Source organism: Dipodomys merriami, unplaced genomic scaffold (genome assembly GCF_024711535.1).
Source record: "Dipodomys merriami isolate MVZ:Mamm:240054 unplaced genomic scaffold, mDipMer1.0.p SCAF_33, whole genome shotgun sequence".
NCBI classification, from domain to species: Eukaryota; Metazoa; Chordata; class Mammalia; order Rodentia; family Heteromyidae; genus Dipodomys; species Dipodomys merriami.
In genome coordinates, this window is record NW_027204826.1 from 16,827,117 (window position 1) to 16,854,934 (window position 27,818).

Below are 27,818 nucleotides of genomic sequence, written 5' to 3' on the forward strand. Positions count from 1 at the left end.
TGTGTGCAAAGCAAGGCGAGAGCGAAAGCACACGCGCATTGTGTGTGGACTTGATCTTGTCTTCCTCCGCAGGACCACCTGCTGTGCTGCACGCAGCACTGTCTGTCCTGGTACAAGAGTACAGTGCTGCCCCTGCAACGAGACGTGGATGAGGAGGAAGAGGGTGTCTACCAAGAGCTAGATGACATGCTGGAGTCCATTACCAGTAGAATGGTTAAGAGTGAGCTAGAAGACTTTGAACTGGTGAGCAGCCAGGCCTGGCTGTGTGGCAGCGTGGGAGTGGGTGGTAGTACGTAGCTTTCCCACATGCCTTTCTCCACATGTCCTTCAGGATAAATCAGCAGATTTTTCTCAGAGCACTGATACCGGCATCAAGAATCACATGTGCGCGCACCTCGTGATGGGCGTCTGCGAAGTTCTGATAGAATATAATTTCTACACAAGCAATTTCAGGTACGGCCTTACCTCAGACCAGGTGTAGATTGTTTCTCTTACATAACTAGTTATATACATAACTAGTGTAGGCCTCACACTCTTATAGAATCTCCTACGTGGCTCTCTAGCCAGAGGGTTTTGTATGGTTTTCCCACTGGAGAACACCAGTGTGAATTCTAGTCAGGCGTGCATTTTCATCTAGCAGCTTTCCATGTTTATTCAAAATTCCCAGCCTGGAGCTCAAGTATGCCTGGTTTTAGTAGAGGGACTGGGTTAGAGGCAGTATGGGACTTTCACACTCTGCCTTAACCGTTGTAAACAAGAAAAAAAGCTGCAGTGGGTTGGTGTGGTCTGGGATTGCTGTGCTAGTGAAGGTCCATCTACTCGCAAATGCGTAGAACATTTACTGAGCGTAAAACGAACCCAGTGTATGCTAACGTGTTCTTCATGGCCTCTTTCCTCCTGTTACACAGTAAGAATAAGTTTGAGGAGATTCTGAGTTTATTTATGTGTTACAAGAAGCTCTCTGACATCGTTAATGAAAAAACCAGTAAAGGCAAAAGCAAAATGGCTAACAAGACACATGAGAGTTTTTTGTCCATGAAATTTGTGTCTGATCTTCTCACTGCACTTTTCAGGTAAGATTTTACTTGAGGATGTAGAAACAAGTCAGCCCAGTGTAGTGGCACATATCTATAGTCCCAGCTTCTTGGGAGATGGAGGCAGAAGATCACAAGTTTGAGGCCCGACTGGACAAAGTTAGTGAGACACTGCCTCAAAAACAAAACAAGAGCCAGGCACCGGTGGCTCACGCCTGTAATCCTAGCTATTCAAGAGACTGAGATATGAGGATTGCGGTTCAAAGCCAGCCCAGGCAAGAAAGTCTTAGCTCCAATAAACCACTCGAAAACCAGAAGTGGCGCTGTGGCTCAAGCGGTAGAGCGCTCGCCTTGAGCTGAAGAGCTGAGGGAGGACAGCATCCAAGCCCAGAGTTCAAGCCCCACGACCGACCAAAAAAAAAAAAAAAAACAAGAACAAAAAGGACTGGGGCAAGGCCCTGGGTTCAAACCCCACCCCAACCCATCCCCCCAAAAAGGCTGCAGCTCAATAAAAATAATGTCTTCCTGCTTTACCTTGCTACCAGGGTAGACTTGCAGTACTTATTGTAGCCCTGAGCAATAAATTAGGAGGTTTTTAATTTTCTTAAAGTGAAAGCTGGACAGTCAAAGGCAGGAATCTTAAGTCCTTCAGATTATCAAAGCTGAGTCATAAACACTGGGTAACAGATGAAAAGATAGGAACGGATTCCAGCCCTCTTGAATGGTTTGAACCCAGCAACAGATTAAAAAAATAAAGGGAAGGAGCTGAATTAATGAAGGGACAACCGGAAACCTCAAGGATGGTGTGGCATTCAAATTTTGTTGAGTGTAGAGGCTGAAGGGAGGGAGAAGAGGGGCAGGTGATTGTGCAGGAGCTGGTATGGTTCCTGAGCCCAGTGTCCTGAGAGCCTGGCTCTAGATCCTGGTGGCAGAGGAGGTGTTTATACTCCCGAGGGACAGCAGGTGAGGCTCTCGCTCTCTCCTTAGGGACAGCACCCAGAGCCATGAGGAGAGCCTGTCGGTCCTCAGGAGCAGCACTGAGTTCATGCGCTACGCAGTGAGCGTGGCTCTGTACAAGGCACAGCAGCTCAAGGAGACAGGGCACGTGGGTGGCCCCGACAGCCACAACCCCAGCAAGATCTTCCAAAGCCTCTGCGACATCACACGGTAAGGCTCCAGCCCACGCCTGTGCGCCAGCCTGCAGGCCCGGCCGCGGGTGAAACGCACCCACCGCTATTGAGACTAGTCCTACACTAAAGCGTACTGTAGCACCAGAAAGGAGAGCGATGTTATTACACAATGACAAAACCCTAAGTGTACGCACGTCTGACAAGACATTCAGAATGCTAAGGCAAAAACACAGATACAACTGAAGGAAAAGTAGACAGATCCTTAATTCTAACTAACCCTGTCTCTGTAATCAGTGGGTCGGAGGATGGAAGAGCAGCCTCACGCGTGCTTAGCCTAACGGGTATCTGTCCCAGGGAGGCAGGAAGGGAAATGCCGCAGGCAGGCTGGGAAGGGAGAAAACTTGATGCGCAGACAGGATCACCAGACAAATGCCACAGGAGTTTCTTAAAGATCTCACATCCTCTAAGTTTAACAAGGTTGGTATAAAAATAAGTCTTTTTATTTACCTACTAACAGTGCAAAAGTGGAAATTGAAACTCAAGAAATAGTTCCAGGTAGGCCGAGTGTGTGGCTCAAGTGATGGAGGGCCTGCCTATCCAGAGCAGGGCCCTGAGTTTAGGAGAGAAAAAAAATACCACATGTAATAACGGTTGGAAAGAAACCTTGACATGCAGTGCTTTTATGATGAGATCTACCTTCGCTGAAGCCCCACGAGGTGTGACTGCCCTGTCCCACCGCAGGGTCCTGTTGTGGAGATACACTTCCATCCCCACGGCCGTGGAAGAGTCGGGGAAGAAGGAGCGGGGGAAGAGCATCTCGCTGATGTGTCTGGAGGGCCTGGAGAAGATCCTCTGCGCTGTGCGCCAGTTCTTCCAGCCCAGGGTGCAGCAGTTCCTCAGAGCTCTGGGTGAGCACCCGTGCTCTCCAACCGCCTGTCACCCTGGATGGTGGGGTGGGGAGGGTCGCCAAGTGACGCGGGGTGCCTCTGCATTGCATTCAGACGTGGTGACTGGAAAATGGGATCTCATGGGATAGCGTGTTGAGCTGCAGAGTAGCTAGCTGCGTGTTGGCGGCTCACAGCTATAATCTTAGCTACTCAGGAGGCTTAGAGCTGAGGATCATGGTTCAAAGCCAGCCTGAGCAGCAAAGTCCATAAGACTCTCAATCTCTAATGAACTACCTAAAAGGTAGAAGTGGGTGGAGCTGTGGCTCGGGTGGTAGAGCGCCAGCCTTGAGTGAGAAAGCTCTAAGGGACAGGCCCCAGAACTGGCACACACACAAAAAACAAAAATCCTTTAGTTTTAGAAACACATTCAAACCTTGCGAGCTTTTTGACTCTACAGTTTTAAATACTGAAAGCGTGTGGAGGGGTGGGGGACAATTTCAAAGAATTTTTTTTCCGTTCCTGATGTCCCAGATAACGAAGAGGACGGCGTGGACATCCCCATCACTCAGCGGGCTGCCTTCCAGATCCGACAGTTCCAGGTGGGCGTCTCACCAGCTGCGCGCTGGCCCGGGGGCCTGCCAGGAGCCATTCTGGTCAGACTGCATAGAACTGCAGTGAGGTCTATTTGGTTCTAGCCCTTGGTTGTCAAAAACATAGCATGAGACTCTTATCATGGGGTTTTCTTTCGCAAATAATTTAAAGGCTGCCAGGAGCTGTAGTAGGGTGTAGCGGAGGCAAAACGGAACAAATTGCTACCCCAGCCTTGGCTGGAGGGAGGCTGAGGAAGCAGCAGTGACATACGGGCGCCCCAGAAGGGCTGGCTGCTCTGGATGGCGGTGAGAGCCACCAGAAGTCAAGTGTGGTTCGGTTGCTTCCCAGTGCGCACCAGGCAGGGAGTGCAGGGGTCCGCCGTCTCCAAGAGCGTCCTTGGGTTCTCATGGAGGACCTCGCGGACCTCTGCAGCTTTCAGTGGTTCTGTCCCGTTCCTGCAAGTCTCTGGCTCAACGCCTTGTCCCTGAGACACGTGTCTGCTGCTGTTTGTCTTCTCAGCGGTCCCTGTTGAACCTACTCAGCAGCAGAGAGGAGGATTTTAATAGCAAAGAAGCCCAGCTGCTGGTCACCGTCCTCGCCAGTTTGTCCAAGCTGCTGGAACCTTCTTCTCCTCAGGTAACCACCCATCTGTGGCTCAGCATTCACAAGGACCGAGCCGCGTTCCTGTGTGATGTCTCAGGCACCAGTGCTGGGTGGACCAGATACTAGAATGCAGCCCAGTGGATAGCTGTGTTCTTGCATGGTCTGCGTGTTTCTTACTGTGAGAAGGCCGCGACCTCAGGGGGCTCCATCAGAGCACGAGCATGTGTACCCGCTGACACCCCTGCAGAGGCGACGGTGTGCACAGGCACAGGCCGGGAAGCTTGGTTGGGAGGACTCTGGTGCAGACCCCCACATGGGCCATGTGTGACGGAGCACCGGGAAGACACAGACACAGACCCTAGGACTTGAGCCCATAAGGAGGGCAGAGTCGTTGAGAATAAGCCGTCTGCTGTAGGATGAGAACGGTATTCATACGTCTCAGAATTTTAGGCTTTTATTTTGTTGCTCCCATTGTCACTTAGATTGACCAGCCCCATCACCTGGGCACACGTTGTGACAGGTCACTTACTGGCTTGGAAAGGTCTAGGACTTTGTGACAATGTGTCTAATATCTGATCTCTCAGTTTTTGCAGATGTTAAATTGGACGTGTAAGATTTGCAAGGAAAACAGCAGGGGTAAGTTTGTCATCTCATGTCCTAAAGGCTGTGTGTGGAATCGTTTTGAGAGAAGAAAGGGCATTCCCAACTAGTCACCAGCAGGGCCTTCGTGACAGAGTGTTCGCAAGAATGTAGGCAGGTTGCGGTGATGCATGCCTGTGATTTCAGGGTTTAGGAGGCTGACAGCAGGAGAATGATGAGTTCAGGACTAGCCTGGGGACTTTCTCCTTTGCTGCTGGTGGAGGTGTAAATTAGTACAACAGGCGGGAAACCTGCTTGACAAAAGCTACTACAATCAAACCCACGCCTGTGACCCAGCAGTTCTTTGAACAGAAGTATATGGAGAACTGTTCATTGCAGTGCTATTTTCATAGGTCAAAACAGACCTCCACTGCCCTCCACAGGATGCACGCAGGGACTGTGTGGTGTGTGGGACTCAGGAGAATGCTGTACAGCACTGCAATTCCATTGAGATGAAATCCAGAATCAGAGCTGGCTAGTCTGGTGTCCGAAGTCGGAGTAGCAGTTTCTTTGCAGGGAGGGTCTCCAGGGTAGTGGTAGGTGCTTGGTCACAGTGTTTACTCCCCAGGGCCCAGAACCAGTAAAAAGCACAGGTGGATGCGTTAAAGGGCACTGTGGCAGTGGAGGTGTTTGTCTGGAGGTTGGTGTTGCCATGTTGTGCCCGTGACGTGGCCACCGCATTGTCAGATGTACCCTGGAGGCCCAACAGCACAGCTTCCCTTCTCCTCCCCTTCTCTTCCCTTCCCGCTCCAGAGGACGCTCCATTTTGCAAGAGCTTGATGAACCTGCTCTTCAGCCTGCATGTGCTGTACAAGAGCCCCGTCACACTGCTGCGGGACTTGTCCCAGGACATCCACGGGCAGCTGGGAGACATAGACGAGGTACTGCAGAGTCCGCAGCCATTGGCATCCTGTGTGTGGTGGGACGCACAGTGCCCTGTGCTGTGAGATCTTACCCCTCCCTCTCCAGGACTGTGAGGTGGAGAAAAGTGACCACTTTGCAATAGTGAATTTGAAGACGGCTGCTCCCACTGCGTGCGTAAGTGCTGCCCCGGTCCGTCCCTTCCGCCGTGCTCATGTGAGTCCATCCCTGACCTGGCCCATCCTTTCCTCTCTGCTAATGTGACAGCACCGTGGCTTCTGTCCCGAGCCCATGCTCGCTGAGAAGCCAGGGCTGCCGCTACCCTCGAGGCTGTGTTCACAGCCAAGCCCACATTCTTTCCTTTCACAGTTGCTTGTCCTGAGTCAGGCTGAGAAGGTCCTAGAAGAAGTGGACTGGTTGATCACCAACCTTAAAGGACTACCAAGCCAGGAAACGCTGTCAGGTAAGGTGGCTTTGGTGGAACTCAAGGAATTGTAATGAGAGGAAAGACAACCAAAACCTAAGCTGGGCTCTGCGGAAAGGCAGACCCTGGGCCCACATCTCTGGGTGTTCGTTGTTGACCCTGATGGGGAGGGGGGCAGTGCCCAGGAGTTAACGCAGATCAAGGTCACACTCACCCCTCTTGCTTTCATTCCCTCCTCTTCCCCAAACCTTTTCCCTTCCCTCCTACCTCCCTTTCCTGTCTTAGGCTTGGATTTCCTGCTTTGTCTTTGTGGGACTGGCTTATTTCCTGTAAGTGATGAGCTCCACTTCCATCCACTTTTCTGCGGATGATGTACTTTCATTTGTATAGCTGAGTGAAACTCCATTGTGTCCGTAGACTGTATTTATCCATTCATCCATCGGTGGGCGCATAGGCAGATTCCATAGTTCAGTTACTGTGAACAGTGCTGCAGTGAATTTAGGGGTGCAGGAGTCTGTATAGTAAGCTGCTGGCTTTGAATCTTTGGGGTATACATTAAGAATTGGTGTGGTTGGATTATTGGGAGTCCTATGTTTTTATTTTTCTGAGGAGCCTCTATACTGATCTCCATCACGGCTGCAGTAGCTTACTGGTCTGAGGCTTCTGTCCTGTATGCTCAGCATTCCCTTGTTCTGTATACTTAACATTTCATCTCTGGTATGCTCTGGAGAGGCTCTTTTCCTGGATGGCCATCTTTCTCAAGATTTGTTTTTTTTGGGGGGGGGTCTGTTTTATTGTGGGTTTGTTGTCTGTGCCTTTTGCTTTCACCTCTTATCTCTCCTGTATGCCTGTGACACGTAGGCTACTGGTGCTCCAGCGTGGTGAATGCGCCCGCCTGCCAGCTGCTTAGTTAATGGGAAGGGGTTTTAGTCACTTTCTGGTCCCTTTACTTCTAACTGGAAGATACTGGCTGACCTGTGGCGACTTCATCTCTCCTCAGAGGAAGCCTCTTCTCAGGCAGCCCCACCAAGTTACGCCGCTGAGAAAGGCATCGTCATGCAGCTGGGTACGCTGCTCACGTGTTTCCACGAGCTTGCACAGACGGCCCTGCCATCGGGCAGCTGCGTGGACACCCTGCTGAAGGGTCTGTGCAAGATGTATACCACACTCACTGCGCTCGTCCGATACGTGAGTCCCACGAGACTGCCCCCTCCCCCCCACCCCTGCTGCCCCCACAGCCCTTGCCCACATCTCTGCACACTGTGCTTCCATTTCAGTTCGCTCATAGATAGCAGGAATTTGCACAGGCCAGGAAGGAACGGCCTGTGCCATAACCTTAATCTGCTTTTGCACAGCCCTTACTTAGGGCTTCTTAGTGGTTAGTTGGAGATAAGAGTCACAGACTTTGCTGCCTCAGCTGCCTTTGAACCACAGTCCTCTGCTCTCAACCTCCTGAGTAGCTGTGATGACAGGCGTGAGCCACCCACACCTGGCTGAAGGACTCATAAAGCAATGAGCAGAGCAAGTTAGGAACAGAACTCCTTTGCCTGTCAGCGGAATGGAGGCGTGCATGCTACGGGGCGGGGCCTTATGTCTTCGTCCCTTTAGTGGCCCCTGGTTTCCTACAATCGTCTGCTAAAGCTGGGCTCTCTTGTCCCTAGTATCTCCAGGTGTGCCGGAGCTCGGGAGGAATTCCCAAGATTATGGAAAAGCTGGTGAGTTTACTGTCTTGGCCAGGAGTGGGGCAGGGCTATCACTCCCAGTCCGCTGGCCTCTCTCCTGTGCCTGGAGTGGCTCCTGGTACACTGGTGTCCCTCCTGTGCTGCAGGTGAAGCTGTCCGGCTCACACCTCACCCCGCTGTGCTATACTCTGATTTCCTACGTGCAGGTGAGTGAGCAGAAGCGGCACCAATGAACCTTCAAGTCCCTGGGCTAAGCGTGTGGAAAGTTCCTTTCCATGCCATCAGCACCTTTCGGTGGGTGGGTACAGGACACAGCGGACCATCCAGGACCAGGGGTGGCCCTGTGGGGAGGGGACACTCTATTACACTGGATTGTAGGTACCATGGGACTCTCATAGAACTGGGGTTCCTCTCAGTCCTCATTTGAACCATCTTGTGAGGCTCTTTGGGGCAGCACAGTGCAGCGGGCCTGCCCTCGCTTGCTACACGTCATCTCCAAGAGCAAGCACCCGGCCGGCCTCCCACACTGCACAAGGGGCCTGTTCCCCGGAGGCGCTGTTTGCGCACACGGGCCCGTCCTGAGAGCTGCCTCAAGGAATGACGGTGTTTCTGTTCCTTTAGAATAAGAGCAATAGTGGGAAATGCACAGATGAGAAGAAAGAGAAAACGGCTGCCATGGTAAGCTCCCGACCTTCCTGAGGGTGGTTGTCACAGTTGTATCTAGGAAGGGCACCCCTAAAGGATCCAAGGACTGGGGGTGCAGGGAATGGGCTCCAGGAAACAGGTGGTACAGTCGAGCTTGCTAAGGTCTAGGTATAGGATGGGTCTCAAAATTTTAAAAGGAGAGTGGCATGGATATACTGGTGAACACCAGTGCAGACTGCCAGTGTCACTAGAGAGCTGTCTCCAGGATGGTGTGCCACTGGCACAGTGTCCCCAGGGTTTGGGAAGTACTCAAAAACACATGTGGGAACATTTGACCTATAGCTCATAATTCAACCCAAGGGAAGAAAGAGCGGTGAAAACCGCGTGCCAGCTAGAAAAGGAGCTAGTGTCAGCTGCTGGGCAGGAAGTCACCAGGTGGGGGCGCATGGCTTGAGTGGTACTGCGCCTGCCCAGCAGACATGAAGCTCTGGCCCACGTGTATCTAGGACATTCTGCAAATGGCTGTGTTCCTTGGCCAGTCCATAGGTGCCACTTTGGAACTTCAGAAAGATGAAGTGCAATGTGTTGGCACTGGGGTCATTTGAAATTAAACTGCCCCGTCTTGGACCACTGGCACAGAAGTAAAATGGCACTTGCTTGGAGGTAGATTTTGCCAAAGTCAGGCGTGGCTCTGAAAACAGCTTGGAAGAAATTGCAGATGGAACCTAGACCCGACTTCTGCTCTCTGTAGGCCAGAGTTCTTCGGGAAACCAAGCCCATCCCTAATCTTGTCTTTGCCATCGAGCAGTATGAGAAGTTTCTCATCCACCTTTCTAAGAAGACCAAGGTAAACCACCTTTCATGACTAGGCTGCTCTGTGGAAGGCGTGTGGCCAGCCATGGTGAGGGGAAGCTGTGACCTGCAGTCCTGGTTTTCTTAACTGAAGCCAATGGAGAGCAAGTGTGTGTGTGAGTGTGTGTGTGTGTGTGTCGGGGGGAGGGGGGGTGTGCTTGCTGTGTAGGTCAGAACTGAAGGTTTGTCAGGTGCTCCACCAGGGCAGTGTGCAGATAGTGTGCTTGCCCTCCCTTGCCACAGGTGAACCTCATGCAGCACATGAAGCTCAGCACCTCCCGGGACTTCAAGATCAAAGGTGACGTCCTGGACACGATTCTCCGAGAGGACGTGGAGGATGGAAGCGAAGAGGTCAGTGCCCGCTGCTTCTGGAGCAGCCAATGCCCACACAAACGCACACACTGGGAGCAGCTAGCAGAGAAGGGCTCAAAGGTAGTGGGCAAAATGGACTATGGACACTTGGAGGAGGATGGGAACGAATGAGTGTCCTGCAGTGGGGTCTCCCGTGTCCCTGGAACCATGGGGTGGCAGGGCCTTGGCAGAGTCTTTCTCCATTAGGGATCACTCCCTCCCTGCACCTAAGGTAATGGGGAGCTGGTAAGGGGTCACTGGCGAGAACTTGGGGGGCTTGGCTTGGGTGAGGGTCTGGGTTCAGTCTCCAGGATCAAAGGGGTCCATGTGGCGTTAGTAAATCCCTGCGTTTCTGGCATCCACACACATGCACACTCCTGTCATTCTGTGAAGGTCCTCAATGGCAAGTCCAAAGGGAAGAAGCTCCAGCAGTCACCTCCGGAGCAGAAGGAGGTGGACACGAGGCCAGGGTTTTTTCTCTTTATTTCCACTGCCACACAGCAGCTCGGCTCAGCGTCCCTCTCCCCTCTCAGGTCGCACCAGAGCACAGGGGACAGGACGAAGAACCGGCCAAGAAGAAAAGGAAAAAGTGAAACGCCTGAGTTAATGTGAACTTTGGGACTTCTGCCAGGATCCCTCGTACCCCACAGGGCCCCTCACGCCACGGTCACGGCCCCGCTGGCACATTGGCTGCTGCGGTGAGCCCTGCTGTGCCTTAGAACCTTGGCAGGTCCTGCTGCAAGCACTAGCTAGCTGCGGGCAGCCCTTCTGCAAGAGCACAGGTGAGAGCCTGAGTCTGGGACCTGCACGGCCCACAACAGCTCCACAGGAGCAAATTCAGAGCCTCCAGGCAGAGCTAGGGTCCTGGCTGGCTTTGTTTTTCCAAGGAGCCTTTGGTGAGTTCAATGATCTGGTAAATGTCCAGTGCTTCACCTGAAAGACAGTGCAAAGTGGTTAGCTGCCTCCTAGGACGCGAGAAGGGGCTGACCTCGTGCTCAGGACATGGGGTTGGCCTGGAGAAGTACAAACTCCGGCTGACATGTTGGCTCTTTTGCACAAGCTTTTTTGCACCTAAGACTGCACTTTGACCTGGACAATAAACCCTAGGACGGCTGGATGTTCCATGTCTTCTTCGTTTGCATTAGACCTAAGAAGGTGCTTTGTCACCAAGGGCTAGCCTGGAAGAGTAGGATGCGGCCCGACAGTCACTGCCCACTCACCCTGGGGAACCCCGTATCCCCTCTCCATCCCCATTGGGTTGGAGGGGGTTTTGCAGTCCATGGTTACTTCCTTCCTGAGGCACTGGTCGATGTCCACAGCACTGAAGAAGGCCACTGACTGGGGCAGGTCCTTCAGACCCAGCTTGTAGGAAAACATGCACCTGAAAAAGAGAGTCCCTGGCTCAGCCAGGCTGTGCACATGGCCCCACAGGGCCTGCCCCCACCGACCCACCCCTTCACCCTGAAGCCAGGAAGGCGAGCCCGTTCACCACACCTGGTCTCCCATGAGGACTCACTGGGGAGACAACACGTTACTTCCAGTTACTGGGTCAGAGTCTGGGTAGAAAGTGCGGCCCTGGAGGGGCGGCCTCCAGGGCGTGCTGACCCTGTGCTGCTATTTACTAATTTGTGAGGATTCTGTCATGGTTTCCAAACAAGCTCTCAAGAAGGTCGGCATGTAGTTAGGACACACACAGTATGTTTGCTTGCGTTCCTCATCAGCAGTGCTTTCTGCTGGCCGCACACTGCTTCTGGCTCTCGGGGAAAGCGCTCACTTTGGTGTGTGGGCTGAGTCACGTGATTGGGGGGGTATTTGAGGTGCAAGTGAAGCCACTCCTAGGACTTCCCTGGCTTCCAGCGCGGTAGAAGCGCATGTACCTGGTCAGGAGGTTGGTGATCTGCAGGGCCAGGGCGGCGCGGTAGCGGTCCTCCTCCCGCACCAGGTAGCGGACTTCGTCGTGGATGCTGATGCAGAATCGCCCATCGATGGCAAACTCCTCAAACAGCCACTTCATGGCCACCAGCATGAGGTGCAGGTAGTCCACGGCGGAGCTCTGCACCACCCAGTTCACACGGCTGGTCATGAACTAGGGGGGCAGAGGCAGCAGGGGTCCAGGACCCCCAGAAGAGGCTCTAGTTAGGAACCTTGTGAAGGGGTCCACAGGGACCCCTATTATCCCTGTGATCCTTCGTGCTCCAAGATAGCAAGTTACCTCCCCTCCGACGGCCGCAGGCTCCAGGGCCCGGCTGATGCGGCAGCCCAGCACCGGGGTTTGCGGTGTGTCGGACGTGGCGATGCTCTCCAGCTTGTTAAACATTTCTGACTCTGTGCCCCCAATCCACGCCCGCTCAGCCACCACATCCCACTTCTTCCGGCGTGACCTGGACACCAGACAGGCTTTTGTCTTTGAGCATCTCAGCCGAGAGCCGGTGCCCCGGCTGCTGGCCCCCGCTCCCCCCCACCCCCACCCCGTCCTGCCTCCAGATGGAAGATTCTTACTTCCTTGAAGCCTCTCTCTGGATCTTGCGCAGATCTTGCAGGGAAATCCAGCCGTCCTCACTCCTGTCCACGGAGAGGCCGAGCTGCCTGACCAGCCACTCGCCCTCCTCCGACAGGCGGTACCTGGAGGCAGGGTTGCCTGTCACCGCTGCGGCGGCTCTGGGCCATGCCACAGGGCCCCCGCCTTCCCCCTGCAGACACAGGACAGCCCCAGCAGAGGACGCCCCGTGGAGACCACTGGAGACCACGACCCAAGAACTGCAGCAGTGTGCTACAACCTGTCAGATCAGGCTGCCTCTGCCTTCCCATGCTGCTCCCCCCCCCCCCCCCCCCCGCTCCACTCCACCCCATTCTCATGCTGCTCTGCCCTCCCTCACTGCTCTGTGCCAACTCCTGTGCGTGTGTCTGCTCACTCTTGTTCAGGTAGGCATCTGAGCTTGGGATCCCAGAGCGTGGCGACAGCAGCCCACGAGGGAAGCACTTAACCCCACTACAGCACAAGCTAAGGGAAGCAGGTCTTTGGGCCTGCCGCTCACCGGCGAAGGCCCTTGGTGACCGCATACATCTGCTGGGCCTTCTCGGCTGCCTCCTGCCTTGTGAGCCGGTGGTTGAACTGCATCAGCAGGCGCTCAGCAAAAGGCTGCCCAGCCCCGTAGATGCGGCCATAGTTGAAGACTTTGGCATGCTCGCGGCTGATGCCCACTGTGGTGGCCGTCTTGCTGTGCAGATCGGTGCCCATGCTCTTCCTGCCCTGCAGGGTCATCCACCCAAAGGCTGTGCAGCCTGGAGGACAGGGGAGGAAGGTCAGCAACACCTACCGGAGTTGGCCTGCTTCTGCCCCTGCCCCTGCCCCGCCCCTGCTCACCGTGCATGCCGGCGAAGTGGGCATCTCCAAGCACTGCCGCAATCCACAGCTCCTGTGAGTCCACGTCAGCACCCACAAGGACGTAGCCCGGCGGGGCCTGTATCATGGCTTTCAACTCGCTGCCCACTCGGTCAGCCTGCAGGGAGAGGAAGGTCAGCCTGGCCAGAGCTGGTCGCAGCTTGTTTCTGGAGCCCAAGTCGACAAAGTGCCAGGCATCTCTGGAGGTGGTGGCTCTCAAGCACCCCGCCCCGACCACACGGCTGGGCTGCGGCCGGGGCCTGGCTTCCTCTAAGCTGCCTGTCTGCCCTGTGTGGCCAGGAGCAGGCACGGAAGCGCCCTGCCCCGCCCAGCCACCCCTGACCTTCCTGCTCATGCTGCTTGCTAAATCCTCACAGGCCCACCAGCGGTGCAGACCACACGTACCCGGGCATTGCTGGCGGTGAGCCACGTGGGCTCCACAGCCCGGCGGGTGATGGTGCCGACGGTCACCAGCTGGGGCAGGATGGCCCCATAGCGGCCTTCCTCGTCGTAGCCCGGGTGCCTAGGGGGGCAGGCGAGCGTCAGCAGATCCGCCCCTCCCCGCCCAGTCCTCAGACCCCACGACCACCCCGCAGGCCACCTACCTGGTCACAGCCCGGGGCAGAGCGGACCTGGGCAGCCACACCACCATCTGGGAGCTGTGGGGACACAGGCTGAGGCTCAGCACTGCCAGCACCCTGTACCAGCCAGCACTGCGCCTGCTCAGCATCAGAGCTGCTGCGCCCCTTGCTACTGCTCAAAGCTTGAGCCCCACCATGCAGCAGTTAAGACCGCAGCTGCTGACCCTCTCCCGAGGCATGGAGGAGGAGACGCTCCCAGAGCAGACCGAACCAGCCTATCCAACGCTGCTCACAGGAGGCGCCGGCCATCCAGACCACAGGACCCAGCCCCCAGCCCTCCAAGGCCCCGCAGCTGGGAGGGACCATCTGGGGAAGGCAGGAGAGGGGGACGACACGCTGCCCTCAGCCCTCAGCCCGGCTGAGCCAGCAGCAGAGGGGAAAGACCCCGGGTTGCAGACACCTGGGTGGGCACACAGGCCGTCTCTGCCCTTTCATACAACCCACCTGATCCGTTTATGGGCGTTCCTCCAGAAAGAGATCATCTTGTTGATCTCCAGGGCTCGGGGCCCGCTGGCCCTGCCTGGGCCGGCCTGCAGGGTGCCGTCCTCCATCTTGGGCAGGAAGTCTTTGGCAAAGGGGCTGCCCACGTTATAGCTGTTACCGTCCTAGGGAATACAGGAGGCCGGTGGCTTGACTGCCAGCCTGCTTCTCCCGCCAGCAGCAGGGGCTGTTCCCAGCACCAATGCACACAGCCCGCACCCCTGCCAGCCACGCAGACGTGGGGGCACCTACCAGGGGCAGCATGGGCTCCCCCGCCCAAACCATGCTGTCTGGGCTCGCCAAGGGCGGGTCGGCCCAGGACAGGTGGGGGCCAGGGCCTGGCTCACCTTGTGAGGCAGCTTGAAGAACCAGCAGCCGGGGACGTTCACGTCGTTGTAAGGGCCGTTGCCGTGGTGGAAAGAGGGCTGGCTGGATGCAGCAGGCTGCGGGCCACACCTAGGTCAGGCCCTGCTCCCGCACCTGCATCCTGCAGGGCCGGGCCGGGCCGGGGTGGGAATGGGCCTGGAGCAGAGCTGAGCTGAGCGCAGGCCAGCGCAGCTCCGCTGGGAAGCGGCGGGAAGCCCTGAGGTTGCAGTTCCACTGGGGAGCATGGCCCACCATCCACACCCCTCCCCCACCCCACTCCCACCAGACCTGAGACCTCGGGGAGGAAGAGCTGTGCGGGCTCCCGCCGCTCAGGACCAGCCAGGCGCCACTCACCAGAGCTGGGGGCTGCCCCGGCTCACAGGCATCCAAGTTCTCCAACCTGGCCTCGGCCTCCACATCCAGACAGACCAGCTCTTCCATCTGGGGGACGGAGGGGGAGAGGCTGTGTCCTGAAGGCCACTCAGCCCCCACCCAAAAGGTGCAGAGCCCCCGCCCCACAGCCGGGGCCTCACCGTGTGCCACTCGGCACTGCTGTCGGGAGGCAGAGGGTCCTGGGCCAGGCCCGTTGGGCGTGGCTTCCCCTGAGCCGCACAGTGCTTCCTGTACAGCGACTCGATGGCTCTGGGGGAGAGAACGGCTCTGGTTACCAGAGCCGTGCAGCCTCCCACAACCTTTCAGATCAGCTCGGCACAAGTGACAAACCCCAACGACAGCTCACACGGGGGGCAGGCTGGGGGTTCAAGGCCCAGACAGACAGCACAGAGAGCCAGAAGCACAACGCGGAGACGTTAGGACCGCAGGGCTGGCCACCACAGCCCACGGCTGGCTAAGCCGCTTCCACCTGGCCAGGGCCTCCATCCTGGGCCACCTCAGTGCCGGAGGTCAAAAGCTCAGGGCCTCTGGACTCCTCGCCTGCCCAGACCTTCCTCGGTTATAAAATGCAGGCAACATGCTGGGGGCCGGTGCCTCACGCCTGTCATCCTAGCCACTCAGGCTGAGATCTGAGGATCGTCCTTCAAAACCAGCCCGGACACAAAAGTCCTTGAGACTCTTATCTCCAACGAACCACCAGTAAACTGAAGTGCGCTGTGGCTCAAGCGGTAGAGCGCTCGCCTTGAGCTGAGGGACAGCACCCAGGCCGAGTTCAAGCCCCACTACCGACAAAATAAAATGCAGGCCCAGGCTGTGGCTGATTAGCCCAGCATTAACCCATCCCACAAGCCCCGAGTTCAACCCCACCAACACCAATTGTTAAGTAAAAATTAAAACTGAAAATCTGGTGAAGCTAGGTGGCGCAGGCTTGTGATCCTAGCTATCCTGAGGGGCCGAGGCGTGACACCCTATCCAAAAGCCAAACTAAAAATGGACAAGATGGAGGTGTGTGGCTCAAGAGGTAGAGCTCCTGCCTGGCAAGCATGAGGCCCCAAGTTCAAACCCTGGTATCACAAAAAACGTATAGACAATGAATGGAAATCCAAACGTGAAGCCAGGGCAGCCTCTCCCCCAGGGCTGCCAGGGGACAAGCGGGCAGGCTCATAACGATGACCGGCCCGTGACTGGTGCTCCAACCACCGCGGCAGTGAAAACAGCCTGTCCCCGGCCACTTCCGGAGGCTTCTCTCCGCGTCTTATGGCGCCCAGGAGAGGCCTTGGTCCCCTCCCCTGCCCCACGGGGGCCTGGAGTGCAGGCAGCCAGGGGGACCCCAGCCCTCCCCGCCAGCGCGGCCTCCGGTGCCCCAGCCCCTGCCTCACCTGGAGGGGCACGCCACGCCCGCCGACTCCAGGCCGGTGCCCGCCGGCACGCTGGCCAGGTTGTCCTGCCGCCCGGGCACCAGGTAGCCCCAGCCGTGCTGCTCGGAGTAGTGCAGGGGGAAGCCGTCCCAGGTCAGAGCCATGAGCTTCGGGGTGATGCGCATCTGCAGGCTGAGGAGGCTGGGGCCGGGGGCCCACGCAGGGTCATCCAGCCGGGGGCAGAGCTTGCGGTACCACCTGTGCCCCACCGGGAAGAGCACGTGCTGCGGGTACCACACCAGCCTCCAAGGGCCCAGGGCTGCCGGTGAGCCTTGGGGAGGTCTGGCCAAGCCCCACGTGCCTCTAAAGGGGCGGGGGGACAGGACTTCCCTCCCCGTCCAGCCTTCCCCTCTGCCCTGGACACACACAGGTCCTTCGGCACTATGCCTCGGTGGAAACCTCGCCCCAGGATGACCACCGGCTGCGGCCCCATCCCCGCCTCCGAGGCCCAGCTGCTACGCTCACGCTCACTTCACTCCCTTCCCAACACAGATGACAGCCGGACAGCGCGTCCGGGGGGGGGGGGGGGGGGGGTGAGGCGGCCTCACCCGGGGTGTCCGGGAAGGTGCTGGCTCCGCTTGGGGAGGAGCTGGGCCGTGGCCTTCAGCTGCTGCAGACAGGAGCGGATGGCACCATCCCGCTGCACTTCCTCCTCCTCGCTGGGGGGGCCGGGGTCTGGGGGGAGGGGCGTCTTACCGGGAGAAGGGCCCGGAAGACCCTGCCTGCGCCTGGCAGCAAGACCGAGGACTGCCCTCCCCACCTCCTGCCCCTCTCCTTCCTGGCCTGGGGGAGCCCCAGGCGCCCCTGCCGCCCCCTGCTCCCCATCTTCCTGATCCACGGGGCCCCTGGGGGCCCAGCCACCCCCCCACTCCCCACCTTCCTGGTCCAGGGGAGCCCCGGGGGCCCCGGCCGCCTCCGCGGGCAGCCTGCTGGCCGAGGCTGGCTCCTTCTTCACCTTCTTTGTCTTCTTCTGCCTAAACTCCTGCAGGTCCCACTCGAGGTCCCACAGCCAGGGGTCGTCTTTGTACCTGCGGTGCACGGGGCGGGCCAGGCTGAGCCACAGTCCGGCCTCCGGGCCTCCTCCCGCCCGGCCCCCGCCCGAAGCCCACTACCTCTCTCCTGAGAGCAGCCCGCAGGCATCGTCGGCCAGGCCCATGAGTGACTTCTTCATCTCCCGCTGCAGCTCCTCGTAGGTGCTCTGGGCCTCCTCCAGGTACCGCTCCCAGTTCTGATTGACAGGCAGGTAGGAGACACTCATCTCCAGCATGCCGGCCAGGGTCACGGGATGGGGACACCTGGGGGACAAACAGCAGCAGGACCGCCGTAAGTACAAGTGGCCACAGGAGGCAGGGTCAGCTCCAACAACCCCGCAGCCCGTGCGGCGTCAGGCAGGGTCAGACCTGCGTTACCCCCTCCCCCACCCCGCAGCCTCAGTTCCTTTATCTGCAGCACAGAGCCACATCCCACCCTCAGGGGGACAAAGGGAAGCGCGACGGCCACTCAGCCGCAGCTCCGCAGCACAGCGCGCCTTCCCGTGTTTCTCTTGAGAAAGCGAGTCATGTGCCTCGACGGACAGGTCATCAGACCAATGGGCTCATCGACACACAGGCAACAGGACAGCCCCCAAGCCTGCATGCGGGCCTCTGTGCACACTCCGCTGGACGGAGAGGTCCCAGGACCCGGCCCCGGAGCCGGCCTCCCCTCACCTCTCCAAGAAGAGTGGCAGCTGCTGCTGGAAAACCTCGTGGGTGGCCCACACGTCCCGGGCACAGTACTCCATCAGTTCCTGGCATAAGAAGACAGAGAGGCGCTGGGCGGGCGGCAGCACCTGGCTGCCGAGGGCAGAGGGCCGAGCCCAGCAGCTGACCCCTCCAGCTGACCCCTCCGGCTCCTCCCTGACACACACCTGGAAGTTCTGCCGGACGTCCTGCATGCTGCCTTTCACAAACAGCTCCCGGGGCTCCTTCTCGAGGGGTGGGCCCCCCACATACAGGCTGTGCACGTCCGCCAGGTTGTTGGCACTGCTCAGGTCCATCCAGTCCCAGGAGGAAATCTGGGGAGCGAAGCGGGGGCCCGCGGGTCAGCCTGGTGTTGGGCAGCCCGTGGCCGGGCGGGGTCCCAGCGCCCTCTCACCACTGGGCCGTGGCCGTTGGCTTTGCCCCGGGTCTTGCGGCCTCGCTGCGCGAGCTGCTGCGCCTTGTGCCTGCCCTGCTTGGCTGCCATCCACAGACTGCGCTGGAAGCCGCTGAGCCCCGAGATGGCCGTGTGCAAGCTCATGGTGTCCAGGAAGCGTAGCCGGGAGCCCTGGGGGGGGGGGGGGGGAGGGCAGCGCTGAGGACAGGTCCCAGCCAGTCAGCCCCGCCCAGAGCCGCCATCCAGAAAGCTGAGGTCCAGGCTTCTGGGCTGCGGGGATCCGTCCCATGACCCCCCGCCCCAGCCCCAACTGCCCCCAAAGCTGCACTGGGGGAGTGGGGAATGCCTGGCTTCCAGCTACAACTTGCGGGAACTCTGGGTACTAAGTGGCCAGAATGAACTTCAGAGCTCTGGGTCTGGCCCCCAAGTGGACAAGGCCTCCAGGGGCTCGCCCCCCCCTCCCGCCCGCAGCAGGGCACGGCCCGCCCAGGCCCCTCCGCCCTGCACAAGTCCCGCAGCTGGGCAGACCCAGGGGTGGGTGCGGTGGGCAGGGGCGGCAGTTGGCTTACCTGGATCAGGTACTGCTCCCTGATGTGGGCTCGGTCAAAGCAAACGTTGTGCCCCACCACTAACTGCCCCTGCCCATCCGTGTGGGCGGAGCCGCCCTCGCCCGGGGCCTCCAGCGGGATGAGGTCAGCCGGCGACAGCCGGCTGGTCCAGGAGTAGCGCTCTTCCACCAGCCGCCGGCTGCACCAGGAATACCTGCGCGGTGGGGAGGCAGGCGGGTTGTGGAGGGCGGGGCTTGCGCCCTCACCGCAGCCCACCTGCCCCGGCCTACACTGGCATTGCGGCGCCCCTCACCCTCCGGAGGCCGGGGCGGGCAGGGGAACGGGGGTCTCAGGCTTGGCTTCTAACTCCCGGGATACGGTGGGGCTGAGCGCCGTGGCAGTGCTAGCACGGGCAGGCGGGTGTGTAGGTCCGCATCATTGGGGTGCTTGGGGGGCCTGGGGCTCCCCAAGCCTGCACCTGGCTGACAGGTTTGGGACCGTGAGCAGACACGAGCTGCCTGGGTCTGAGCAGACAGCCAGTGTGCAGCTGGACACTGAGGAGCTGGAGGAGGGCAGAGAGCCCCAGCAGAGGCTGGCACGGCAGGGCAGGGCCAATCACCTGGCACTGCCAAGCCTCTACTGGACATAACTGACCGTGCACCTGCCAGGAGCCCCGGAGACTGCAGGAGGGGCCGGGTGACAGAATGGATACACAGGGACCGGTGGCAGATGAGTGCAGCCCACCACCGCCCGGCAGCGACACCCAGATGCGACACCCACACGCTGTCCCGAAGGTAGGGGCTCACCCCACCTCGGCAGTCAGTAGCCAGGCCACGTGTGCCCGGCACAGCTGTTTATAGCTTCTGCATCCTCTAGGGGTGGCCACAAAGCTGGAATGTTCTAGCTTCAAACCTGGTAACCTCTAACTCACACTCCACATGGTGGGAATACCCCAGGGGCTCAAGCTGCAAAGTCCTTAAACCCAGCCCAGGAGGAGAGGCTCAGCAAGGCCTCCATAAGCAGCTCGCTCACTCCAGGGTCAAGACCCAACCACCCACCTGTCCAACAGCCCTGGCAGGCCGCCCTGAGGGAGGCGGCCACGGGGGCTGCCCTCTGCCCAGTGCGTCGGTAAGATGCCCGGTGGCAGGGCGTGGAGGTTAAACACAGACCCGCATCAGCCACACACACACCACAGCCTCAGCCATGGCTTCTGCCATCCGCCAGCTCGTACCCCAGGACCGTGGACAAGAATGGAGAGAGGGTGAGGGCAAAGTGGGAAAGACATGTGGAGAAAGGAGGAGGAAGAGAAAGACAAGGGGGCTGTAGCCAAACACAAGCAGCAGATGAAATTATCTTTCTTGTCACGAATGACTCCATCATTGCAATGCTGGCTGTCCTCCCCCTCTGGGTGACCAAGCAAGGCGGCTCTTGCTGAACCAGGACGTGGCCCAGCTGGCTCTTCTCAGCCTCATGCCCCGCTGGGCCACCCCTCCCCCCTTCCCCACCTCCCCCTCGGTGTCAGGGCCACTCCTGCATTTCACAGCTTCCAGTAGGAATAAAGAAAGTGCCAAATGGGCACCAGTGGCTCACGCCTGTCATCCTAGCTATTCAGGAGGCTGAGATTTGAGGTTCAAAGCCAGCCTGGGTAAGAAATCTCCAATTAACCACCAGAAAACCGGAAGCGGAGCTGTGGCTCAAGCAGTAGAGCTTTGACCAAATAGAAGCTTAGGGAGAGCACCCAGGCCCTGAGTTCAAGATTCATGACTAGAAAGGGAACTGCCAACATCTGGGCTGGCCCTGCCGGAAAGCATGAGGCTTGTAAATCGTGTTTTAATCCAGGAGTGAAGGGAAAGGAAGGGCAGAAGCTGTGGCCATCTGTCTGGAAAGGATGCTCAGGGGAAAGAGAAGACAGTGACAGCCGCTTGGGGCAGCCAGGGGAGCACGGCCACCCAGCAGCGAACCTGGGGACACTGAATGCGAACAGGGCCTAAGACCACCCCACAGCAGGGGAAACTTCTCTGCCTAAAAGGACGGAGGGAGACGCCCATCGGGGGCCTTTCCACACTCACTTCCCACCAAGCTCCCGGGGGAAGGGGATGAGGCAGGCGTCCAAGGCCGGCTTGGGGTCCACGGCTCCAGCCCGGCCCACCGTGATCCTCCGCCATCGCCAGGCCCTCGGCCGTGTCCCCACCACCCAGTGAGCCCCAAACAGAGGGAGGGGGGGATCCAGCCCGCTCAGCTCCCCAACCCCAGCCCCCCCCCCCCATGGGCACAGGGTAGGAGCTCGGACCCAGACCTCCGCCCCGGGGCGCCGACTCACCAGGCCGAGGGGGATATGGCCACCGCCAGCGTGGGGCAAGTTCCCTCGGCCAAGCAGACCTCCACGTCGAACACCAGGGCCCGCTCCTCGGGGATGGCCACGGGTTCGGCCTCCCCCCCGGGGCCGTACCGGGTCCAGCCCGGCGCCCAGGCCCAGCTCCGGGGCCGGGGCGGCGGCGGGGCCCGCAGGAGGGAGCTGGCCGCCTCCAGGTAGGGCAGGCTCTGCTTCTGGGCCAGGAGGCGGAAGTGCCGGTCCAGGTCGCCCCCGTAGAGCGGCGGCAGGCGCAGCTCCACGTCGGGCAGGGTCGGGCCGGGCCGGCCCCAGAGCCCGTGCCGCCGCAGGTGCTCCACGCCGCGGCGCAGCGCCGCGGGGTCGGCCGGCTCCTCGCCGGGCCCGAAGATCTGCTCGCGCAGCCCCCGCGACAGCATCTGGATGCGCAGCGGGCTGCGCCGCGCCTGCCCGGGGCCCGGGGCCGGCGCCCGCCGCGCCGCGCCGGGGCCCGAGGCCCAGCGTCCGGCGGCGCCGGCGCCCGCCGCGCCCGTCCGGAGCAGGCGGCGCATGGGGCGTGCAGGGGGCCGCGCGCGGGGCGCCGGGACCCCGGGCCGCCGCCTCCAGCTTGGCTGCTTCCTCGGCCTCAGGGGCGCGCGGGGAGCCGGGTCCGGCCGCGGGGCTCGCCGGGTCCGCCCATGCCGGGCTCGCGCGCCGCCCCCCTGCGGGGTGGGGGGGACCGGTCGCTCGCGGGCCGCGGGGCGCCTCCCCCTCCCGCCCCGGGCGCTCCCCACGCCCCCCGCCGAGCCCGCCGCCAACCTCGGTCCGCCCGGTGCCGCCGGCTCCCGACGCGCCGTTCCGCCCCGAGCGGCCTGCGCAGCCTCGGGGTGGCGTGGGGCCTCCCGCCGGCCCGGGCGCCTCGCTGGCAGCCGCAACTTCCCGGCCGCGGCCCGCTGGGTCCCGCGGCTTCCCTGGGGGCGGGCGGGAGACGCCCGGCGCGACCAATAGGAGGGCGGCTCCTGGAGCGGTCCGCCCGCGGGTGGGGAACGCGGACTTCCGGGTGGGTTCTCCCCGCGGAACGCCGGGAGCCAAGGGCCAACTCCCCCCCCCCTCCGCCGGAAGCCGGCGCGGTCCCATGCGCGCCTGTTGACGTAAGCACACTTTAAGGTGCTCGAATCCTCCCAGCCGCCGGGAGGCCGCGTGGCCTAATGGATAAGGCGTCTGACTTCGGATCAGAAGATTGCAGGTTCGAGTCCTGCCGCGGTCGTACAAGCAAGGATGGGGCTTGGTTAGCTTTTAGCCGATGGTCATCGGGATATTAAATGTCATATCTTTCTGGGAACTTCCGGACCTTCTGAAGAGTCTATCTTATGTAGTCTTTCTGCATACCACCACTGCAGGCCTCTCCCTGTGTCTCTGCGTGACTGCCCGGTGACTGCCCGGCACTGATCTTACCTTCCCTGGTCCTAGGCCAGGCCCTCAGCCCCCATCCCTTTGGCCCCTGCAGGCTGGGCCAGTCCAGGGGACCCTGTGGCTTGAGTCTTGGTACCCCCTTTTTGTAAGTCCTGGGACCTGGACTCAAGGCCCGCTCACTGGGCCTGAGGGGGTTGTGTAGTGTTTTTGTTTATTTGCTCCAGGCTAGTGCTCCACCACTTCTAACTTTTTGGTGGTTCATTAGACAGAAGAGTCTCATGGACTTTCCTGCCAGGGCTGGCTTTGAACCGCGATCCTCAGATCTCAGCCTCCTGAGTAGCTAGGATGACAGGCGTCTGACTACTTTTTGGTTCATGGTGTGTGTGTGTGTGTGTGTGTGTGTGTGTGTGTGTGTGTGTGTGTGTGTGTGTGTGTGTGTGTGTGTCACACAAATTCCATGCTGGTTCTTGGCTCGGGCCCTGTTTAGCTAGGATTTGTGGCAAGTTACTAAGCTCCTCTGTGCCTGGTTTTCTTCTACCTGCCGGGTGTGTGGCTGGCTATGAGAATTAGTCATAACGTGCTCACGGCCACTCGGCCATCACTGAGTGTTAGCGGAATCTCACCCTTGAACACATCCCCGCAGCGTGAATCCTAACCCAGTCACAGATTTATCAGTGAACCGGTTCTGCGAGGTCACCTCGGTGGGGTGTGAGCTGCGTTCCTCACCGCTGCCACACGGTGGTGCAGCTGCCATTGTCTGGATGGGAAGGCGGGTGTGGGGGCCTCCGGGAGAGAGGGCTGGGCTGCACCGGCAGCCGGTGGGACCCCGACCAGGGTGGCCGGCGCTGCCTGGGGGGGGGGACATCTTTGGGTCAGAAATCTGGCAGCAATGGAGAACAGTCCTATTCAAAACAGGTCAAAGGAAAGGGGCACACCTATCTTGCTCAGAGAAGCAGGGGCCATCTGAGAAAGTCTCTGGCTGGCTCTCTTGCTCTCTTTATCTCTGTCTCTGTCTCTGCCTTCCTCCTCTTCTCCCTCCCTCCACCCAGCTGCTTATTTCCCGCTGGGTTCTCCCCTCCCCTCCACACCCCCTGGTTTCACTTGCGTGTTCAGGAGAGGTCAGGGCAGCTGGGGCTGGGCTGGCCATTCAGCCCCCTGGGCCAGGGACCAACCTGGTTCAATTCCTCGATTGTGCAGGAGATACAGGTGTGGCTGCCCAGGCCCATGAGGCCTAGCAGAACTAGGGGGAGGGTGTGGATTTGTGTGGGTAAGAAGGTATCCTGGAGGGGTGCTTTTCTTCCAGACACCACACAGAGGGGTGTCCTGGGTGTCCGAATGTAGGTTACACACAAGGCGGCAGAGATGAGAGTCAGGGAGGGAGGGAGGGAGGGAGGGAGGGAGGGGAGGGAGGCAGGCAGGCCAGGTGAGATAGCCCCCACACAAAAATCCCAGGCTTTGCCTGTGCGGCAGCCGCTCTTGCTTTTCCCCATGCACTTTGCAGCAAAGGTCCCCAGACTTGACGAAAAGGGCGGACCTCATGCGTTAACTTCCTGAGAGCCTGTAGGTTGGAGAGGGTCCTGGGTGAACGGAGAAGCCACCGAGATGGAGAGGCTGAGGCAGGGAAGGGCGGGTTTTGGGTTCCGGTTTCGGGGGTTTGGGGACCACCTGAAGCGGTGTCCCTCCTACCAGTGAGGGCCGGCGCAGCCTGAGAAACAGAGAAAAGCCCAGAAGGGAAAGACACGCGGGCTCTCAGGCTGCAGCCTCGGGTGCGCCCGCGGGGCCCCGCTGGGCCTTCAGGAGGCGCTGGTGGGCAGCGTGCAGAGGCCGCTCAGGACGGAGCAGGGGTCCGCTGGGGAGATCTGGAAGGAGGAGGGTGTGGGGTGCGGGGTGGGAGACTCCCCAGAGCCTGGGTGGAGTCTGGGCTTCTTCAGCTCTGTGTGTGGAACCCAGGGGAGTGGGGTGGTGCCTCCCCAACCGCCCCAACCTGAGCCTGAGCCCAGGCCTTGGTCCTGGGGTCCAGGGGGAGGTCGGGGCCCTCAGTCCAGCCTGGAGGAGGTGGGGCCCTCAGTCAGGCCTGGGGGAGGTCGGGCCTGGGGGAGGTCGGGGCCCTCAGTCAGGCCTGGGGGAGGTCGGGGCCCTCGGTCCGGCCTGGGGCAGGGGGGCGGCCCGTGGCCTCCCTCTCGCCCACCCCCTTCCCCAGCTTCGGCAGAGCTGCAGTCTCCACACCCAGTGCTCACCCGGCGTCCTGTGCCCACTGCCACCCGGGCCCAGGGCAGCGCCCGCTGGAGAAGAACGGGGCTAACCCTGGCCCGACCAGACAGGCCGATCCCAGGCCCAGCCACCTCCAGAAGCCCCAGGGGCTTGCACAAATGTTTGCTTTCGACTCAGTGACCTGACAATCCTGGAGCCGGAGGGGGGGGGAAGGGAGGGTAAAGGGGAGGGAAGGAGGGGAGGGGGGAGGGAGCCTCCACACTCCAGGGAAAGGTACATTGGTCTGGACAGCTGATAGTCCTTCCCTGTCCCCCCTTCTCTCTCTCTCTCCTCCCCCCCTTCAGCCTAGCACCCCGTCTCGTGGGTCTTCCTCATTCGTCTCCTGGCCTGGTCAGCACCCACTGAGTCCCCCGGTGGCTTCTCTGCTTCCCCACCCAGGCCAAGGCCCTGCGGCCTTTCTGGACCCCCCCCCAACACACACACACACACACACACACACACACACACACACACACACACACACACACACACACACACACACACACACACACACACACACACTGGGCATCCGCTGTTCATTCCCTCAGTCAGGAGAGGCTGCACCCTGCTGGAGGCCGGGGAGCGGCAGGGGGGGCACTGGAGATGCAGGGTCTCCCCCACCCCTCTTCCAAGCCCCCCCCCAGGCCCCTCCAAAGCCACCCAGCAGGACCCAGCACCTGGGTTGGGGCTGGACTCCAGAGGTCAGGTATGCGGCCTAGAACCAAGTGGATGAGCTTAGGACAGGTACAGCCTGGGGCCTCCCGATCAGACCCAGCTAGTCCTGGTCTGACTGCAGTGACCCCGACCACCGCATCCGAAGAAGGCAGACAAGCTCGGGCCAGGGGGCCGCGGGGCGAATTCAGCCCAGCACCGGCCGGCCAGAGCACCCGCCAGCCGCTGGCTCTCAGTAGCATCAGTAGTGGACAGTGGAGTCCCAGGGTGACCTGAACAAAGAGTTTGGAAGTGGATAAACTGCAGAACACGTCCCAAGGCTGGGTGCCTGCTTTCAAAAGAAGCGCCTGGAACAGAAAAGCGAGCGCTGGGGTGAGAAAATGCGGGGGGGGGCGCGTCTCACCAGGAGGGGGAGCAGCCAGGCGGCCAGCCCCAGGGACAGGCCCGGAAAGTTTTTCCTGACGGTGGCTGAGGTTCAGAGCCTGGAGGAGCCTTTCCCAGGGCCAAGGCTTCCCAGCGCCAAGCCAGCAGCACAGGTGGAGGCCCGGACAGGCCTCTGAGCGGCCACATCTGGGCCAGGCCCTGGCCCTGGTTCCCAGCCAGAGGTTCCACGTCCACTCCACCTCCTGGTCCCTTTCTCAAAGCTTGATTGGGAAAATGACGGTGATGATGATAATGGTGATTATTATTATTATTTCCCTAACCAGTTGAAAAAAGCCTGATCATTGGTCTTCAGTCTCCCACCACCATCACCACCATCACCACCACCACCATCATCACCACCACCACCACCATCACCACCACCATCTCCATCATCACCACCACCACCACCACCACTACCATCACCACCACCATCACCACCATCACCACCTCCACCATCACCACCATCATCTCTTCCCCTGCCCTGGCTTTCCGCACACCCAGCCTTCTGACTTCCTGAGCTCACAGATGTGTATATATACTAGTTTTGGGGTTTTGCATTTTAAGCTCAGGCTTCTGGGTGTAGAAATTAAACGCACTTTAAATGTTTTTCTGGACGTTTCCCCACAGCGAGCACCACGCAGAATGGGACCAGCAGCGTAAGGCAGGCTGGGCTCTGCCCAGCCGGGCAGAGTGAAATGACCAAGGGTCAGGTGGCCAAGGGTCAAGGGAGGGCTGGAGGGCGGGGCGGGGCGGGGCGGGGGAGGGGGAGGGGGAGGAGAGGGGAGGAGGAGGGGAGGGAGAGGGGAGGAGGAGGGGGAGGGCAGAGGCGGGGAGGGGAGGGGACGGCCGGGTTCACGGCGGCGGCCTTGCTCGTGAACTTGGCCGTCTGTCCGGCCGTGATGGATGGGAGGCCCTCGGACCAGTTCAGCCCTGACGTCCCCGCGGTGGCCCTCGGCCGCGCTCCACCCCCCCCTCGGCCCCGGCCCCGGCCCCGTTGCCCCGGGCTGGGCCGCGCGCCCCGGGACGCCGGGTTCAGCATTTGGACAGCGGCGCCGCGCGGTGCGCGCTGGGCTCCGGCCGGGCGGCTCCGGGCGGCTCGGTCCCGGGCGGCGCCGGCACTGAGCCCCGGCCGGGCGCCCCCTCCGCCCCGGCCCCCGCGGATCCACGTGCGCGCGGGCAGCCACGGAACGCCCCCCGGCCCGGGGCTCCCCCCCCGGCCCGGTGCTCCCCCCCCGGCCCGGGGCTCCCCCCCCCGGCCCGGTGCTCCCCCCCGGCCCGGTGCTCCCCCCCGGCCCGGGACTCCCCCACTCCCCCCGGCCCGGTGTTCCCCCCCCGGCCCGGGACTCCCCCACTCCCCGCCCCCCGGCTGGGTAGGGACCCCCGGGCCGGACGCCGCCGCCCCCTCTGCCCCGCCCGGGCCGGGGGGCGGGAGCCGCGCTGACGTCACCGCGGACCGTGCCTGCCGAGGAGGCGGCGCCGGGAGCGAGCGGAGCCCGGGGGAGCGAGCGGAGCCCCGCCGCCAAGCCGGCCGGGCCGGGCCCTGGGGAAGCCGCGTGGCCAGGGTGCGGATGAGCGCGCCCCGCCCCGCGCCCCCCGTCCCGCCCCGCGCGCCCCGCCCTCCTCAGGCGCCCCGCCCTCCCCGCTCGCCCCGCCCTCCTCAGGCGCCCCGCCCCGCGCCCCCCGTCCCGCCCC

The 27,818-nt window shown here is 60.6% G+C and overlaps 2 protein-coding genes and 1 non-coding gene across 4 annotated transcripts in view; 2 read left to right on the forward strand and 1 right to left on the reverse strand.

Moving 5' to 3' along the window:
• Fanci (FA complementation group I) overlaps nt 1-10,816 on the forward strand; it is a 33,668-nt gene extending 22,852 nt beyond the window's left edge. For both annotated transcript variants that reach the window (XM_070043225.1, XM_070043226.1), the window contains exons 21-38: nt 73-243; nt 332-453; nt 909-1,073; nt 2,022-2,201; nt 2,906-3,072; nt 3,583-3,650; nt 4,162-4,278; nt 4,830-4,881; nt 5,638-5,765; nt 5,854-5,922; nt 6,115-6,208; nt 7,170-7,357; nt 7,831-7,884; nt 7,998-8,057; nt 8,473-8,529; nt 9,248-9,343; nt 9,592-9,699; nt 10,233-10,816. In XM_070043225.1, coding sequence (XP_069899326.1) covers nt 73-243; nt 332-453; nt 909-1,073; nt 2,022-2,201; nt 2,906-3,072; nt 3,583-3,650; nt 4,162-4,278; nt 4,830-4,881; nt 5,638-5,765; nt 5,854-5,922; nt 6,115-6,208; nt 7,170-7,357; nt 7,831-7,884; nt 7,998-8,057; nt 8,473-8,529; nt 9,248-9,343; nt 9,592-9,699; nt 10,233-10,292 — 1,956 coding nt within the window. In that variant the 3' untranslated portion in view covers nt 10,293-10,816. The remainder of the gene's footprint in view (nt 1-72; nt 244-331; nt 454-908; nt 1,074-2,021; nt 2,202-2,905; nt 3,073-3,582; nt 3,651-4,161; nt 4,279-4,829; nt 4,882-5,637; nt 5,766-5,853; nt 5,923-6,114; nt 6,209-7,169; nt 7,358-7,830; nt 7,885-7,997; nt 8,058-8,472; nt 8,530-9,247; nt 9,344-9,591; nt 9,700-10,232) is intronic.
• Polg (DNA polymerase gamma, catalytic subunit) lies at nt 10,166-26,516 on the reverse strand. The gene is given in 25 exon segments (XM_070042674.1): nt 10,166-10,576; nt 10,579-10,632; nt 10,920-11,080; nt 11,577-11,785; nt 11,912-12,080; nt 12,199-12,321; nt 12,735-12,981; nt 13,064-13,199; nt 13,487-13,604; nt 13,687-13,740; nt 14,167-14,327; nt 14,550-14,645; nt 14,923-15,009; nt 15,102-15,210; nt 16,341-16,577; nt 16,928-17,054; nt 17,256-17,407; nt 17,492-17,674; nt 18,086-18,165; nt 18,286-18,432; nt 18,513-18,683; nt 19,082-19,274; nt 21,381-22,573; nt 23,508-23,630; nt 26,448-26,516. Coding segments are annotated over 25 exon segments (4,527 nt in total). The 3' UTR covers nt 10,166-10,448.
• Nucleotides 22,563-22,635, forward strand: Trnar-ucg (transfer RNA arginine (anticodon UCG)). Its single transcript has one exon. It is a non-coding gene; the product is annotated as a tRNA-Arg (tRNA).
• Nucleotides 26,517-27,818: the final 1,302 nt, after the last annotated feature.